The following is a 17,123-nucleotide window of genomic DNA, read 5'->3' as shown; positions in this document are numbered from 1 at the left end:
TGGTGGCCGGAAGTTGTGAGGTGAGTTGGCACCGGAAGTGGAGGAGCGCTCGGCGGGCGGTGAGGAAGATGAGCTCCGCGCCGCCGCCTCCCGGGTCGGGCAGCGCCAGCGGGAACCGGGATGAGATGACCTGGTGGTATCGGTGGCTGTGCCGAGCAGCCGCGGTGCTGGGAGGAGTGTGTAAGTGTCCCGGGGGGGGGGAGGAGGGGCGGGGTGAGAAGGGGTGGGGGGAGGGTGGAGGGGGGGGGTGGGGGGAGGGTGGAGGGGGGGTGGGGGGGAGTCCTGTGGCTCAGTGGTTAGAGCACTCGCCTCACAAAACAAGAGAGAGAGAGGGAGAGAGAGAGCGCCGGGGACACTCAGCAGGTCAGGCAGCATCTGTGGAGAGAGGAGAGTGAGTCAACGTTTTGGGTCCGCGACCCCTTTCGTCGGGACTCGCCTCGCGAGGCCCGGGGACAGGGGCCACACCTGAGGCAAGTTTCCTCGCTCCGCACGCGCTCTCTCTCTCTCACGCGCTCTCTCTCTCTCTCTCTCTCTCGCGCCGGCGCGCGCACCTCTGTTTGCCGACGGGAAGTAGGAACCCGACCGATCGGTTCCTGGGAGTAATAATCCCTCCAAAAAATACTGATGCTAATGCGGACGCTCGATCCCAGACCGTTTGCGGGACGCTGCCGTGCGCAATTGGCTGCCGCGTTCCCCCCCCCCCCCACCGCACACAAAATGCACAGTCACTACACTTTACGGTCTGTTCCGTGAAGCGCTTTTGAGACGTCTCGACGACGCGATAAGGCGTTGTATCAAATACGAAGATTATTGTTTGTTGTTGTTGCTGTTGTTACGGGCTGAGAGCCTGGGAAGGGCTGAGGTGGTTTGGGGATCCGGTGTCGGCCTGGCTCAGGGCGGGGTGGGGACTTTGAGCTCAGGATCTAGGCTGGCACTCCGGTGCGGTGCTGGGGAGAGTTGTGTGGTCGGGGGTACCGTCCTTCGGCTGAGACCGACCTCCCATCTCCCTGGATGTTAAAGGTCCCGCGGTGCCGTTGGAAAAGAGAAACGTTTCCTGGAGGATATCAGTCGATCACCTCGTGGTGGGTCATTGCTGCGCGCAAATTGTCTGCCACAAACACACAGTCACTACACTTGAATGTTAATAATAATACTTACATTTGATATAGAGCCTAATCAGATCTTCCAGACGTCGCAAAGCGCTTCACAGAATATTACTGTAAAGTGAATTGACTGTATGTTTGTGGGTGAAACGCGGCAGCCAATTGCGCACAGCGGCGTCCCACAAACAGTCGTGGATTGAAATGACCAATTCATTATTGTTTTTTTTTTCTTGAGGGATTATTATTAGGCGTGTGGAGTAAGGAAAGTTGCCCAAGGTTTCACCCCCTGCCGGAATCGAACCCAAGTCTCTCGCTTGTGAGGCAAGTGCTCTAACCACTGAGCTACAGGATTCCACCAATGTTTAGAAATGGCTTGAAGTTGCTTGTTAACTACACACTGAGAGACTACCAGTATGAGACCCGTTCCTATCTCCCTGCTTCCACATGGTGAATACTGAGCCCAGGCTGCGTTACTACCAATTAGCTGCTGCCAAATACATTTGCTGCACTTTATATAAATCCTGTGAAGTGCTTTAAGAATCTCATCCCATGAAACGTGAATGGCACTAGCAAATGCAAGGATTATTATTAACACTTGCAGCAGATGCAATTGTGAAGCAGCTGATGTAACTGTAATAAGTCGATCAATAATTCAGCACAGTTGGAGGATTGGAAAACTGAGCTCTTCACATACCTTGTAAGTGACACCTGTTTGTGTGGTGTGCTGGTTGAGACCTGATTTTCATTAAAAGAGATGAGAACGACGAGTGCAGCCTTCGCCTGTTCTCAGCGCAGTTCTGCAGGACAGAGTCCAAGCAACCCTCTCACCCTGGTACCAATAAGAATCAACAATTGAGACTGATGCCCCTTGTATCTTCTAGTCACTACCCTCTGGAGTCGTGCAGACCCATAATACTGCATTTAGGGGCGCCCACCATCACGAGTTCAGCCAGCTGTGTAAAGTGCTTTGGGAAGTCCTCCCAACCTGAAAGGTGTTCCATAAATAAATGTATATTGTATGATTCCTTATAGATCTGTGAGACCCCGTCACTCTCTGCCTTTTCCGTTAGAGCAGTTGGGGGACTGCATTGGCCACTTCTCTGAGCATTTTTCTGTCTATCGATGTTGTCCTGAATGTTGTCCTTATACAATCCACTTGAGAGAAATGACTGTTTCTCTGTGTGTCCACAGCCTGTGCAATTTCTGGAATCTGGAACTGTGTCACAGTTAATCCCCTGAATATCGCTGCTGGGGTCTGGATGATGTGAGTCTCATTCATTTTCTTACTCAATGAAACTAACTCATGCTGTAGCTGACCTGGGAGTGTGGACGGACAGTATAGAGGGAGCTTTACTCAGTGTCTAACCTGTGCAGTGACTGACTCTAGGCTTCAGGTGTATGGTCTGTTTTGTTAACCCGCAGGTTGAATGCCTTCATCCTGTTTCTCTGTGAAGTTCCGTTCTGCTGTCAGTTCATTGAATTTGCGAATGCTGTTTCCTCGAGAGCAGATAAACTGAGATACTGGCAGAAGGCGGCTTTCTACTGCGGGTAAGTGCTCCGTGGTTTAGTGGGGTCGAAGGTTGTATAGATGACAAATTATTTTTAAGTGATTGCTCTGATAAACCGGCACAATCACCCTCATCCTGGCCCCACGCTGTCCGTCTGATTGACGCTCGTGTGTAACTGCCCCTGAAGTCCTGGGGAGGGAGAGACTTCAGCTGGGAAAATTAATTTAACTTCCACAGAGTGACCGACAGGTTGGAGTTGGAGCGAGGGACGAGAGAGGAAATCAGCAGAATTGAGGGATACTCCCCTGAGTCGGGGAGGAGAAAATCAGCCAAGCTTTCTGTTACAGATGGCAACTGGATACCGGGCACGGGTGGGTGCCGGGGGGGGTGTTGGGTGTAGAGAAGATCTGCGATGTCCTGACACACTCTGGCTGGAGGAGCTCGCTGACACACTCGAGTCTCACACGTAGGAAAGTCATGCGAGCGAGGTATCAGATGTGCCTGTCAAACTGTCCCTGAGACGAGCAAAAATGGATCAAAGCTCAGCGTCGCCACCACAAGACTGGCCGCAGTTTACTGACTAACACAAATGTTTCTCCCATTCACCCAGGATGGCGATCGTCCCAATATTCCTGAGCTTTTCCATCACCACGCTGTTTGGCAACGGCATCGCGTTTGCCTCGGGGGTGTTATACGGACTCGCGTCTCTGGGCAAAAAGTAAGTTCAGATTCACATCACTTGCCTCGTTCATGGGGAGAGGGGTCGATTCTGGTTGTGGGGGCGGAGGAATTGTTCAGTAACTGAACCAGCGCGTGTGCTTGTATGTGTGCGTCTGTCTGTCTGGTGTAACTGTCTGTCTGTTCAATGCCAGAGACTAACCTCAAACTGTCCGTTCATAAAGGAAACGCACACATTTTTGAGTTTATAAAACTTCTTTACTAAATAAGCTACGCAGACCAACGACCTGGCTGCAAGTCAGGAGCTGGAGGAGAGCTCCCTCCTAGTCTGACCGCTCCCGGCACCCCCCACCCACCCCCACTCCGCAGCATCCAGACATTAAACTTTCCAAAATTGGTGGCTCACACTGCTGTGCGCAAACTGGCTGCCCAGGTTTCACCCACAAAGTACACAGTCAATCCACTTTACAGCATAAGCTGTGAAGCGCTTTCAGACATTTCAACGACGTGATAGGGCGCCTATATCAAATAGAAGGATTATGTTATAATTATTATTATTAATTCTTCCCCTCCTCCTTCCCCTGCCACCCCCGCTTAGAGGTGACGCTGTTTCCTACGCAAAGCTACAAGAGAAGAGAGTGGCTGACGAGGAGAAGCTGACCGGTGGTACCGACATCGAAATGCCGGAGCAGTGACCACGGCCGCCCCTGGGCTGGGTCCGTCCATCTTCCCGGATGTTGTGAAGCGAGCAGAGAGCCGAGCCGAACCTTGCTAAAGTCGGCTCACGGCAAGCCGCTCTCCACCTCCGATCACAACGTGCAATGAATTATTTAAAGGGGAAAGAGGCAATGCTTTGTTTAAGAGAATCCTTTCGTACTAGTTCACAACTTGCAATAGTTTTATTTTTCATTGACGTTAGTTAGAGAATAACGGATTTTTTAAAGCGCTGTTAATCTCGTTCTTGATTCTAAACTGCGTGCGTGTGTGTGTGTGAGGTCTCCTCCCACTTTGGTTTCAGGTGTGCTAGACACTATACTGATGATTATTTATGGAAATAAGGGAACTGGGTCGGCTCAGGGCTATTGTGTTGCTGGGTTTTTAATGGGATTGAGTTTCTCAGCTGCACTGAAGCACAAATAATACTGCGTTTACACTGGCCGAGTGGGTACTGTCGCCAAGGCCATTTCTAATCAGGTAATTACATTTAGGGATCTCATCCTCTGCTCTTTCTAAAGCTGCCTGTACATTGGATGTTAAATGGAGACAACAGCAACAAAACTACATTTGTACAGTGCCTTTCACGTCGGGAGGACGTCCAAAGGTGCTGGATAATCAATGTTTCGGGGAGAGAGAGAGAGGGCACGGAACAGGGTCACAGCTTTCATGGCTTTCCACAGCTTTCCAAGGGCTCTGGGACACTACACTGCGTAAGAGGTGCTATATAAATGCAAGTTGTTATTGATTAAAATGTTGCTGTAAGATGGTCAAACCTGTGAGCGGGATGAATGACCTGACCCTCTCCTGATAGCCTCACACAGACGCTTGTGTCTTGGGATTGTGACCTGCTTTCCTCCTCCTCCAGCTCTCCCCGTTGTCTCTCTGCACCACAGCCTGCGATGTCAGAGTTCATCACTTTGTCCTGTCTATGTTCCCATTTTCCTGATCGGAAACAAAATGATTCCCAGCAAAGAAAGCTCTTTTTGTCTCTTTCCCGAAGCACTTAGTCAGTATTCCCCCCAAAAGGAAGTAGCTTCAGGTGCGGTGTTCAGTTGTCTTGGGTGTGAACTGTGCTCTGATTTTAGCTCCTTTTGGTGCCTCATCTTTTTGCTGCTACTTTTCCTGTGTCTCTAACCCACTCCCCATCCCCTCACTGACATAAGCACACAAGGGCAGGAGGCCCAAGGTGCAGGAGAGGGTAGTGGTTGGCTGGTGCCCTGTCTAGGGTAAGAATGATGAGAAGGAGGAAGAAGGAGATGTGACTGATGGAGGAGAGGTTTCAGTCATGGGGTCTGTGGGTTCTGAGTGACTGGGGAGGAACAGCATGGCTCCATGGGAATTGTTTGAGGTACGAAAACCAAAGCAACTGCTTTAATTATTGTGTATGTCAGCTTGGCTCAGTGGTAGCTCCCTCTCGGTAGTCTAAGCTCACCCTCCCAACGCAGTACTGGGGGTGTGCTGCATTATCGGAGGTGCCATCCTTCAGATGAGACGTTAAAGCGAGGTCCTGTCCGCCTGTTCAGGTGGACGTTAAAAATCCCACGTTACTATTCGAAAAGAGAAGGGAGTTTCTTTCTCCCGGTGTCCTGGCCAACAATCACCCAAATAAAATTGGTCAGTCACTCCATGGCTGTTTGTGGGACATTGCTGTGTGCAAACTGGCTTCCACATTTCACCAACAATATACACAGTCAATCCACGTTACGGGAAATCCTGTGAAGCGTTTTGAGACGTCTCGACTACATTAATAATAATACTTGCACAGATCATTATCATTAATGAAGAGACAAATTTCTTACATTGAATGGACCTGGTCTCCAGGGTGAAACCAAGTCTGTGCCGTGGCCTGTTAGTGGGCAGGCTAAATTCTCGGAATGCCATTCCTGGACTTGCAGCCTTGCTCTTAGCCCCCCACCACCAACCCCTTCCCCCCCGAATACGTGGAGTCTTCTGTCCATTCAATATGATCAATACCCGGTGGACATCAAAATTATTGCAATAACGATAATGTCAGAGCACTGATGTATGTAAATTGGCTGTCGCACTCACCTATAAGACACTCACTCACTACGCTCTACAGTATATCCTGTGAAGCACTTTGAGACGTTTCAATGATGTGATAAGGGGCTATATAAAATGCAAGGATTATTAACAATTTTTAATTTAACTGATTCTCTCTTTGCTCTCTCGTTCTCTCTCTCTGTCTTGGGACTTTCAACCCCCTGCTTCCCCTCCCTCAGGCTGCATGGACACAAACACACACTGGTTCTGAGCACAATCTGCTGCTCACTCACCTCCCAGACCTGGTTTGTATGCAGCACTCGGATCTCACAGCCAGAAACGTTTACTCAAAAAAAATAGAGACTTTGAGACTGAGAACTTTGAACTCCTCAGTGAGTGAGCAATGAAAGTCCAGTGCGTGCGACCTTGCATTGTTTCACCCACAAAATATAGTCACTCCACTTTACAGTATATCCTGTGAAGCGCTTTGAGACGTCTCAAAGACGTGATAAGGCGCTATAACAAACTCGAGGATTATTTTTGTCTCACTGACTGGGGAAGATAGGCTACTGTATCTGAGCTGCTGCCCACTGGGGCATGACTGAGATTTGGGGAAGGGGAGGGAAAGCAGACAGTTCCTGTGTCTGAACTCTGTGTGTGTGTGTGTGTGTGGAGCAGGGGAGAAAGGATGACACATTTGCCTTAACTGTATATAGAATCCATTCTGAGAGTAGAGAATCATGGTTAGCTCTCCCTGTCCAGTCCCCCATGTCTCGCTCATCACTGACAGGCTGGGCCGGTGCTGCAGGGGTTGTAGTTGTATTTAAGCTGCGCAATTTTCCGTTTGTTGGTGGAGACGGACATTGCTGACCTTTGTACTGTGAAATAAACCACTGAGAATTTACTGCCAGTCTTTGTCTCACCTTCTGCACCTCACCAACTGATCCATTTGTTCCTCTATGTACAAAACCCCAAGCCCCGGATTGGATTCCAGCCTGAACCTCCTTGGTCTATACACTTTGCGGAGTCCTGAAGCTCAGGGGTTAGAGAGGACCTGGGTTGGATTCCAGGGCGAAACGTTGGGCAAGTTTCCTTACTTCACACGCTCCTGTTTATCTAGCAGCAAGTAGGAACCCGGTTGATAGTCAAATCAGAGGATTGCTTTACCGGGCGTAATAATCCCTTCAAAAAAATAATTAGTCATTTGGTCACTCAATCTATGACGGGTGTTTGTGGGACATTGCTGTGTGCAATTGACTGCCGTGTTTCGTCCACAAAATACCCAGTCAATTCGCTTTACAGTTTATATTCTGTGAAGCGCTTTGAGATGTCTCGAAGACGTGATAAGCTGCTCTATCAAATGCAGATTATTATTGTTGATGATTATCGATAATTTACTAAATTTAGCAAACGAGAAAAAGAGAGAAAGTAACTGAATTTCACCCCAAAAAAACATTCCCCGGCTCAACGTCAGGCTCCATTACCGTTAAGCGCTCCGAGACACCGCCCCACATACATAAAGCGTGCTGGATGAATGCAAGTTGGAAAAACAAATCTTGTATTTGTTATAAATTCACAATGATTTTTAGCAGCGTTTAAACATTAATAACTGCTGCATCAAACAGCAGTCTGCAAACATAAATTCCTGGTTCAATTTCAGTTGAGAAGCTTATAATGTTATACGTCTGTCGCATGGACAAAGGTATAACATTATGGGGGCTATAAAAATAGGGGAACGTCCCTTATAAACACTCGCAAACACTTCCAGGCTGTTCGGGAGGTCGTTTTACAATTTGAAGGATGAAAAAAAAATCCATTATTTTACTTTCAATGTAATAAATGTTATTTTTTTTAAAAAAATCAATTATTTTGGACTGTTTTATCTTCGAAACTGAATCACAAAAATAAGAACCATTTAGGGCGTTCAATACTATTTGCGGGACACTGCTGTGCGTAAATAGCTGCTGCGTTTCGCCCACAGAATATACAGTTAATTCACTTGACAGCACATTCTGTGAAGCCCTTTGAGAAGTCTCGGAGACGTGATAAGGTGCTATATCAAATGCAAAGATTATTATCACTGTAATAGCCTTTTCTCATTGGACCATCCACCAGTCTTTTTGTTCCAGCTCCAGAGCACAGACTGGGTATAACATTACTCAATCTTTTGTTAATCGGGACCACACATTTACTTAACGTTAGACGAATGATAACATCATACGGCTATGACAATGCGCCAACTCAATGTGTACAAAACATCCCAAGAACTGCCAGGACCAGCCACCAGAGAAACATTATGCGGATTATATCAGTAGGCAATTTAACCTGATGTGAACCTGACTGGAGAAAGGATTCACAGCCTGCAGAGGGAGCTTTTACTCTGCATCAATCTGTGCTGTCACTGACCTGGGTGTGCTGGACGGACACCGTAGAGGGAGCTTTACTCTGTCTCTAACCCGTGCTGTCATTGAGCTGCGAGTGTGGACAGACACCGTAGCAGGAGCTTTACTCTGTATCTAGCCTGTGCTGTGTGGGAGTCCGTCTGGACAGTACAGTTCAGCAGCTGCGTTGCTGCTCTGAGATGAGTGTCTCATGCTTGTCTTGTTGTTGATATTGGCTGAAAGTATTCCTCGATCTCCTCCAGGGTCAAGCCCATGGTCTCGGGGATGAACAGCGCTGTGAACACCAGGCTGAGCAGGGAGATGGCAGCAAAGAAGAAGAAGGGGACGGAACAACCCAGGTGATGCTGCAGGAGGGAGGGAAAAGGTTAATGTCTGAGACCAGACACCCGTCCGGGAATGCCTGTATCCCGGGAACGCCTGTGTGCTGGGAACACATAGCCGGGAACACCTCGGCCCATAACTCTGGAACTTCTTCCCTCTATCCCTTCGCTTTGCCTTCCCCATCTTGCTCCTGACGACCTTCCATTTCGACCGTGCTTAAGGTCACGCCCCCACAACCCCCATTTCCGGCTCAGCATCACGGTCCACCACTGTCAAATACTCCGGGACGCTACCCTGTGTGGGTGGGGGGGGGGGGTAGGGGCGCTGTATAAACCCGATCTGTTGTTGTGTGCCGGGAATGCCTGGGTGTGAAGGGGCGGAAGTGGACACACAGTGAGAGACTGACCTGCGCTGCCAGGAACTGGTTTGCGATCAGGAAGGAGAGGATCCAGCTGAACAGGACACAGAGGCCAGACACCTGCCCCCGGACCCGAATTGGGAGCAACTCTGAAGTCATCAGCCAGGTGATGGGCCCCCAGCCCAGGGAGTAACCTGCCAGAGACCGAGAGAGAGAGAGCGAGACATGGTCAGAGCCAGGAGAGCAGAGAGACAGGCTCCCAAGAACATTGGGATAAATATCCTCTCGGAACGTTTTATAATAAGAAGAACAACGTTAAGTTAGATTTGAGCCAAGTGTGTTTGGGGGCACGCACCTGTGCCTTGAGGGAGAGGAGGTGGCTGGTGAAACGGTGATCTGCGAGTCAATCCTTACATTTGACATAGTACTATCACATCAGAAAGACATCAGCATTTACTCTAAAGTGCAGTGCACCTCCCAACAATGCAGCACTCCTCCCAGCGAATAATAATCCTTGCGTTTGATAGAGTGCCTTATCACGTCGTTGGGACGTCTCAAAGCTCTTCGCAGGACATGCTGTAAAGTGGATCGAGCTCAGTATCGCTGGGACTTGAACCCGCGACCTTGTGAGGGGGCGAAAGACCGAGCCAGACCCACACCTGGTGAAATGAAGAGGGAGAGGTTTCCGCGCTGGGGTGAATTGTAAACCAGATAGAGGAGCTCTGAGCCTCGCCGTCCATCAACAATCCACTTTATTTGCGGCCATTAGCGTTTGGGGTTTGTGGACGCTTACCGAAAACCATGATGATGATACTGAGGAGGGGGATGAGGGTCAGGCCTGCTGGTGTCACCTGGGGACCAGCCAAACAGGTGACTGTCACGTTATCCATTGCTTGGCCTGCCCCGAGTAACAATCTGACATAAAGGCCCATCGCCAGCATGGATACAAACATGCATAGAGCTGGTGGGGGAAGGTGAGGAAGAGATTGTCAACCTCAACAACAACAACTTGCATTTATACAGCGCCCTTCACAAGTATGACTGCCCCGCCCCCACCTCCACGGCTCCACTGCCTCCCCATTCCCCCAACGCCCCCCCTCACCCCATTCGCATAGCTTGAGCTCCCAGTTACTCATGTAAAGCGCTCTTGAGACCTCCTCCCAATGTGACAGGCTCTGTGTGTGTGTGTGTGTATGTATGTGTGTGTGTGCATGTATATGTGTGCGTGTGTTGACCGTGGCTCGTTCTTGTTGAGAGAGAGAGAGATCGCGTCGGTACCTGAGGCGAAGAGTAGTTTGCGGCGCCCGGTTCTGTCCAGGAGCCAGGATGTGACCAGGACAGCCAACAAACGCACAACACCCACGATGGGACTGTCGGCGTTCCCGCTCTGTGGGCAAAAGCGCAGTCGAAGAGATAATAATATGTAGCGCCCTTAACCGCAGACAGCGATCCGCCAATCGCCAACAACCGGGTTCCTACTAACAACTGGGTAAACAGAGGCGTGTGGAGTAAGGAAACTTGCCCAACGTATCGCCCTGGCCGGGAATTGAACCCAGGTCCTCTCGCTTGCGAGGCGAGTGCTCTAACCACTGAGCTACAGGACTCCACAGTGCGTGTTAAGGTGGGTTTTGAAGGTGAAAAACAAATAGCCTGGACCTCTACTCAGTATCCTCAGCGAGTTCAAATCCAGCTCATCGCAGTCTCTCCTCCTCTAACTCATTCTTCTCCTCATCTTTCCCTCCCTCCCTCCTTCGACAGGGGGGGAAGGGAGGATCAGGGGAAGAACGGATTGGAGGAGGAGAGACTGCGATGAGTAGGATTTGAACTCAGTAAGGTTGCCGGGAGGGGCTGCAGATTATCTGGTCTTCTCCGGACTGTCCCTGGCTGTGTAACGCGTCTGGTGTGAACTCACCAGCACCACCTGGGTTTGGCTGAAGATTAATTCCATGTACAAGAGAATGACGGTGATGCCACTCAGCTGCTGCAGCGCCCACATGATCACCACCATCAGCACCGGCTTGTAGATGCCGGGCTGCTTCAGATCCGCGCACGAGACTCTCTTCATCTGCGGAAAGTGAGAGAGGCTTCGTGAGCAATCCCCGAGCCCAGCCCCGCTCCGTGAGTGGCTGATCTCGGCTCCTCTCCTGGTTGCTAACCAGAGACCTGCTGCTGGAAGGTGTGACTGTGCATGTGCAAGTGTGGGGGTGAGTGGGGTGGGGGTGATGGTGGGGGACGGGGGGGAGAATAAGCACAGATTCGGAGCTGTGGTGTCGCATAAGCAGGATGCATCCCTCCGCATAGGGAGTGCGCATTCCACACTATCTCTGTGATGGCCATGTCTGGGTGGGATGCTTGGAATCCTCAGCTTGGTTTGGACACTCTTAAGCATGGGGATGGGTCGGCTGCTGTGGGGCAAAGGGTAGGAGCTACACCCACCCCCTCACCCCACCCCCAAAATGCCAGAGCGAGCAGGTGCCAGTGGCTGAAGGGAAAAAAAGTCTGACTCACGTTTTCCCTGGCAGCGTCTCTGATATCCGCGAACTCCCTCCTGCAATCAGCGTCCGGTCCTCGGAGCCAGACCAGCGCGCGGATGGCCTTCTCATTCTGGTTTGCAGAGATCAAATAGCGCGGAGACTCGGGCATGAAGAGGAGGAGAACGAACATGACCACGGGGGCGATCAAACCCAACCCAGCCAGCCAACGCCACGACAGCCTCAGATCTGAGCAAGAGAAAGGTTTCGCTGGTATAGAATCGCACTAATAATAATCCTTGTGTTCGGCCAGGCTCCACTGGCTCCCCATCACTGAACGGATCGACTTCGAGATCCTCACACTCGTGTTCAAATCCCTTCACTCTCTCGCATCTCCCTAAGTCACAGCAACGCAATCATAGTATTATGTGGAATGACTGACTCACCGAGCAGGTACAGCAAAAAAGATCCAATGACAGTCATGATCTGAGCACCAGCTCCCAACTTTCCCCTCACCTCCACGGTAGATATCTCAGATACATACATCTGCAAATATACGGACACATAACCCCAAGATCGCTTTGTCTCACTTCTCTTCCTCTCCTGAAGGCACTGACTCATGCTTATGTGTAACTCAATGGCAGTATAATACTCCTACTTAACATTGTGTCCTATCACATCATCGAGATGTCTCAAAGCGCTTCGCAGTTTTTGACTGAATGCAGTGACTGATTTGTAGGCGAATGCAGCAACCAATTTGCACACAGCAACTTGCCACAAACAATCATGAGGAGAACAATAATAATCATCCTGCATTTGTTATAGCGCTATCATCATGTTGTTGAGACGAAATCCAGGTAAACAGAGGGGTGCGGAGTAAGGAAACTTGGCTAAGAATGATTAATTTTACCTGGGGGACAGATGGCCAGGACACAGGGAGAAATCTTCCCTTCTCATACATGAGAGTGGGGTGTTGGGTGGGGTGGGTGACTTCACAGCCTAACCTGATGATGTCTTCACCTCAAACAGCGCCCTCGTCTTCGGGTGAAACATAAAGTTTTTCCAGATTGACAAAAAAAAATGGTGCACATTCCAGCGGGGAAGGCCATAGAAGAGGGTATCAGCACGTTCTAGAAAGGGAGCGCAGAGTCGTAAGGCACAACTTACCGGTATGGAAGCCACAGAGATGCCTCCAGCTATTCCTGTTAATGTACGTCCAAAGTCAAGCATCCAGATGGCTTGAGCAGCGGCCATTAAGGCGAAGCCGGCAACACAGGGCACAATGGACACCAGGATGATCGTCTTACGGCCCAGGCAGTTATTCAGCAAAATGGCCATGAAACCCCCGAATGCTGCCCCCAGAGTGTATGATGACTGGAGAAGAAAATTAGACACAATATTCGGGTACAGCACGGGATAGAGGCAGAGTAAAGCTCCCTCTATACTGTCTATCCACAATCCCAGGTCAGTGCGTCTGACCTGATTCAGAACTGCATTGTAGAAGTGAAAGGTCAGAGGTAATGATAGTCTGTTAATCTGTGTGGGAGTGTGTCTGACTGAGCGTATTTAAAAGGGAATTAGACAGGCACACTCAGAGAAAGGGGATCAGAGGGGACAGAGAAAGAGCAGGGGATTGGGAATAGCATGCACCTGGAGGAATGATTATGATCCAGATACAACGGACGAATGGCAACTGAGATGTTCCCTTACCGCAAACCAAGACTTGTTGGTATCATCCAAATGAAGGCGTGGGTTGGAAGTTTCATTTAGCTGTTTGAGAGCAGGAGAGGAGTAAACTATTGAGTAGCCAAAGCTGAAGTTCCCCAGGGTGACAGTGAAGACGGCCAGGTAAAGTCTGGCATTGCTGGTTTTCCTGTAACAAACAGCAGCGGTCAAAAGTTTTGAGGCCTCAGCTCAGCTCATGAGATCTTTCTGTTTTATTAATGATAATATAAATAACAATCCTTGTGCTAGGTATAGTCCCTTTCACATTGGGAGGAGGTCTGAGAGCTCTTCGCAGGATTGACGGTGACCGTGGGCGAACTCGACAGCCCAATTTGCGCCCCACAACGTCCCACAAAACTGTCATGAAACAAATGATCAATTTTATTTGGAGATTTATTTTAATGAAAGATCCCATGTCACTATTCGAAAAAAAGAGAAGGGAGNTTTTTTTCCTGGTGTTCTGGCCAACAATCTCCCATTTAAAATTAATCATTCACTTTGTGGCTGTTTGTGGGACCTTTGCTGTGTGCAAATTGGCTGCTACGTTCATCCACAAATACACAGTCACTCCACTTTACAGTAAATCCTGTGAAGCACTTTGGGATGACCTCCCAATGTGAAAGACGCTAAATCAAATGTAAGGATTATTATTATTATTATCATCGTGTGAATTTGTCCTATGCATCTGCATTTAAATTTCACACAGTCTCAGCCTTAAAACCATTTTGTCTTAAAATTTAGATTGGGGCAGAATTGTGGAAAATGCTTAAATCTGGAATCTGTTTTTCTGGGGAAAAAGAACGGCTTCCAAATCAAGATTGAAGAATTTTCCACAATTCTGCGTCAGTTTAAATTTCGAGACAAACATTGTTCTGATGGGCTGAGAGCCTGTAGTGTATTTGTTAGAGCACTCTCCGCGCAAATTAGAGGACCCGGGATTGATTTCTGGTGGGGTGAAACCTGAGACAAGTTTCCTTACTCCACACGCCTCCGTTTTCCTAGTTGTAAGTAGGAATCCGGTTGTTAGTCGATTGGCTGATTGCTTTCCGGGATTAATGATCCCTCCAAAAAAGAAAAATTGGGTCACTCAATCCATGACTGTTTGTAGGACACTGCTATGTGTAATTGACTGCCACGTTTTGCCCACAAAATACACAGTCAATCCGCTTTATAATAATATAATACTAAATAATAATAATCCTTGCATTTAATATAGAAATATATTCTGTGAAGCACTTTGAGATGTCTCAGTGATGTGATGATGCGCTATATCAAATGCAAAGATTATTATATTCTTAAACACAAACTGAAATTAACAATGAGAACAACAACTTGCTTTTACATATCGGAAGCGCTGGTGATTTTACCTTGCGGGAGGTTGCTGAGGGGAATGGGTGTCTGTGGGGGAGATGGTGCTGTACTGACTGTTTGATGCACGACTCAGGAGCCAAGTCTTCATGGTGAAGAGGGAACAGTGCTTTGGTGGCCCGCTCTTGCCCTGTGGTTGAAATCTGCTTTGCCGCCTGGGCTAAGTTTGTTCTCTCTATATAGGTATCTCCTCGCCTCCATCCCTGGGAGGATCTGAGATGATATTAGTCATTTTGAAAAAGCAGTAGTGAACCTATCGTCTGTAATTTGATGAATTTCTTTTGCAATTTTGGCCAAATGGTAATTGAGTTATTAATAGCAACCTTGGGTGGACAGACTGGGGCTAAGAATGACAAGCTAGCAGAGAGGGTTCCCAAGCCTTGGCTCCTGCCAATCTGCGCCTAATACTCTCCGGAATTAGGTTAGCAGGATCCTTCCATCCAGGTTGAGAGCGCGCATTTCATTCCAACAATCCATCTCTGGGATTTCCATGTGTAGGTAGGATGCCTGGAAATCTCAGTTTGGTTTGCGTACTCTTAAGCATGGTGATGACACCTGACTGACCAAACAAAAGAGAGAGTGAGGGGAGAGGCGGTGGATGAGGATCGAGTGGTCGACGGTGTCGAAAGCAGCAGAGACGTCAAGGAGGACCAGGAGGCAGAGGGAGCTCTGGCCGCAGATGGATGCAATGCATTTCACATCAGGAGGTCGCCTCAAAGCACGTCACAGTATTTAACAACAACAACAAATGACATTTATCGAGCGCCTTTCACGTCGGGTGAACGTCCCAGTTGCACCCGAGCTGAGGGCTTGGAATCAAGAGGATTGGAGGGTAGGGGGATTGAGACTGGGAGGATGACCAAAGGCATGGTCAAATAAGAAAGTCTTGAGATGACCCTAGAAGGAGGCAAGGGATGGGCAAGGCAAAGGGGTGTGGGCAGAAAGGCTGAAGGCCTGACCGCTGATGGTGGAGTGGGCAGGGCAGGGGATGTGGAGTAGGTGAGTTCCCGCTGAGTGTAGTGACCGTGTATTTTGCGGGCAAACGTGGCAATCAATTTGCACCTAGGAATGTCCCTCAAATAGCCATTAAGTAAAATACCTATTTTATTTGCAGGATTGTTGGCCAGTACACCAAGAGAAAACTCCCTTCTCTTTTTGAGGAGCGCCATGAGATCTTTAATGTCCCACCTGACCTGAACAGACAGATGGGTCCTCAGTTTAATTATTCTGCTTTTCTTTTTCAGATATTTCTCTAATTTTCAGTGATTCTGTTAAATATTCATGTGCTGATATCCCCCTGTCTTACCTTTGTAACAAGGAACATTTCCAAGCAATATATTAATATTAATAAAACCTGACATTTGATACACTGCCTTATCATGACATCAGACATCTCAAAGTGCTTCACAAGATTTTACTATAAAGTGTAGTGACTGCACTTTTTGGTCCAGTCGGGTGATACATTTGGAAACCCAACACTGTTCTGAAAGAGTATCCAAACCAAACGGAGAGTTTGATGCATCCCACCGACACATGGAAACGCTCAAGAAATCTATCGGTTTAAAAAAAAATTTTATGCAAAAACAGCAGCTAATTTGCAAATTGATTTTTTTAAACCAATTGGCTTGATAAGATCTAAAAATAGCAGGGGATAAATAAACACTGTGCTTTTCTGTGAAAAGGTTATCTTGACTGAGAACTGGGTAAGTATTTGAACAGAGAAGCATTTGTCACAGAGGGGAGCTTACAAAGGTGTATGAAACTTTAAATGGGATTGAAAAAGTAAACCCATAGCAACCCTTTTTGATGCTCCAAGACTATAGAACAAGAGGACACGGGTTTAGAGTCCTAAAAGGCAATCTCAGGACAGCCACCAGTAAGTTTTTCTTTACGCAGAGGGTAATTAATGACTGGAACAGATTGTCAGCAAGGGTGGTTGAGGCCAGGATACAGGGATTCATTTAAATCACAGTGATTGGGGATGTGCATGGACAGTATAGAGGGAGCTTTAGTCTGGTCTCTAACCAATGCTGTTGCCAACCTAGGAGTGTGGATGGACAGTGTAGAGGGAGCATTATTCTGTCTCTAACCCGTGCAGTAGCTGACCTGGGAGTGCCTGATGGTTTCACTGAGTGTTTGTACCAATGCCTCAGAGTTGACATTTGTGAATCTGATGAGCTGCACAAAAAACAAGATTGAAAGAGAAATCAAAGACAACATTTAAATGCTGATAAGTGGGGAAAGAACTGACTCCCACGATAAACACAACAGTGCAAGAGGGAAGTGCATAAACAAATGTGAAATGAACAATTGCTGGAAATCACCATCAAATACCGAAAAAACCATCTTGTGAAACTGAGTGGGAATAAGGAAGTATTAGTTGCAAACTGGGTTTATCCTGATCGAAAATATCTTGGGCAATTGTGAAAAGTATTGCGTGTCTATAAAGGTCAATACAGTGCAGTTATAGG

General features: G+C 48.3%; 2 protein-coding genes across 2 annotated transcripts; one reads left to right on the top strand and one right to left on the bottom strand.

Moving 5' to 3' along the window:
• Positions 1-22: 22 nt before the first annotated feature.
• On the top strand, positions 23-5,393 carry cacfd1 (calcium channel flower domain containing 1). Its single transcript, XM_042337547.1, has 5 exons — positions 23-180; positions 2,295-2,367; positions 2,526-2,651; positions 3,222-3,329; positions 3,888-5,393. The coding sequence occupies exons 1-5, from the start codon at positions 69-71 to the stop codon at positions 3,982-3,984; spliced, it is 516 nt and encodes a 171-aa protein (XP_042193481.1). The 5' UTR covers positions 23-68; the 3' UTR covers positions 3,985-5,393.
• A 3,028-nt stretch (positions 5,394-8,421) lies between these two features.
• Positions 8,422-15,142, bottom strand: LOC103184737 (solute carrier family 2, facilitated glucose transporter member 6). Its single transcript, XM_042337417.1, has 10 exons — positions 14,652-15,142; positions 13,270-13,432; positions 12,727-12,933; positions 12,006-12,105; positions 11,597-11,808; positions 10,964-11,153; positions 10,367-10,519; positions 9,882-9,986; positions 9,137-9,282; positions 8,422-8,753 (listed from the first exon to the last, which is right to left on the bottom strand). The coding sequence occupies exons 1-10, from the start codon at positions 14,741-14,743 to the stop codon at positions 8,598-8,600; spliced, it is 1,524 nt and encodes a 507-aa protein (XP_042193351.1). The 5' UTR covers positions 14,744-15,142; the 3' UTR covers positions 8,422-8,597.
• Positions 15,143-17,123: the final 1,981 nt, after the last annotated feature.

The sequence above is a fragment of the Callorhinchus milii genome, unplaced genomic scaffold (assembly GCF_018977255.1).
Source record: "Callorhinchus milii isolate IMCB2004 unplaced genomic scaffold, IMCB_Cmil_1.0 Scaffold8, whole genome shotgun sequence".
NCBI classification, from domain to species: Eukaryota; Metazoa; Chordata; class Chondrichthyes; order Chimaeriformes; family Callorhinchidae; genus Callorhinchus; species Callorhinchus milii.
The sequence above is the reverse complement of the archived record's forward strand: the minus strand, read 5'-3'. Positions and strand labels throughout refer to the sequence as shown.

Excerpts from the sequence above, each read along its gene's own strand:
- cacfd1 (XM_042337547.1), top strand. The coding sequence starts at position 69 with ATGAGCTCCGCGCCGCCGCCTCCCGGGTCGGGCAGCGCCAGCGGGAAC. Across the intron at positions 2,368-2,525 it reads GCTGCTGGGGTCTGGATGAT|GTTGAATGCCTTCATCCTGT; the intron begins GTGAGTCTCATT and ends GTTAACCCGCAG. Across the intron at positions 2,652-3,221 it reads AAGGCGGCTTTCTACTGCGG|GATGGCGATCGTCCCAATAT; the intron begins GTAAGTGCTCCG and ends CCATTCACCCAG.
- LOC103184737 (XM_042337417.1), bottom strand. The coding sequence starts at position 14,743 with ATGAAGACTTGGCTCCTGAGTCGTGCATCAAACAGTCAGTACAGCACC. Across the intron at positions 12,934-13,269 it reads CCAACAAGTCTTGGTTTGCG|TCATCATACACTCTGGGGGC; the intron begins GTAAGGGAACAT and ends TTTCTTCTCCAG. Across the intron at positions 11,154-11,596 it reads GAGACGCTGCCAGGGAAAAC|ATGAAGAGAGTCTCGTGCGC; the intron begins GTGAGTCAGACT and ends CACTTTCCGCAG.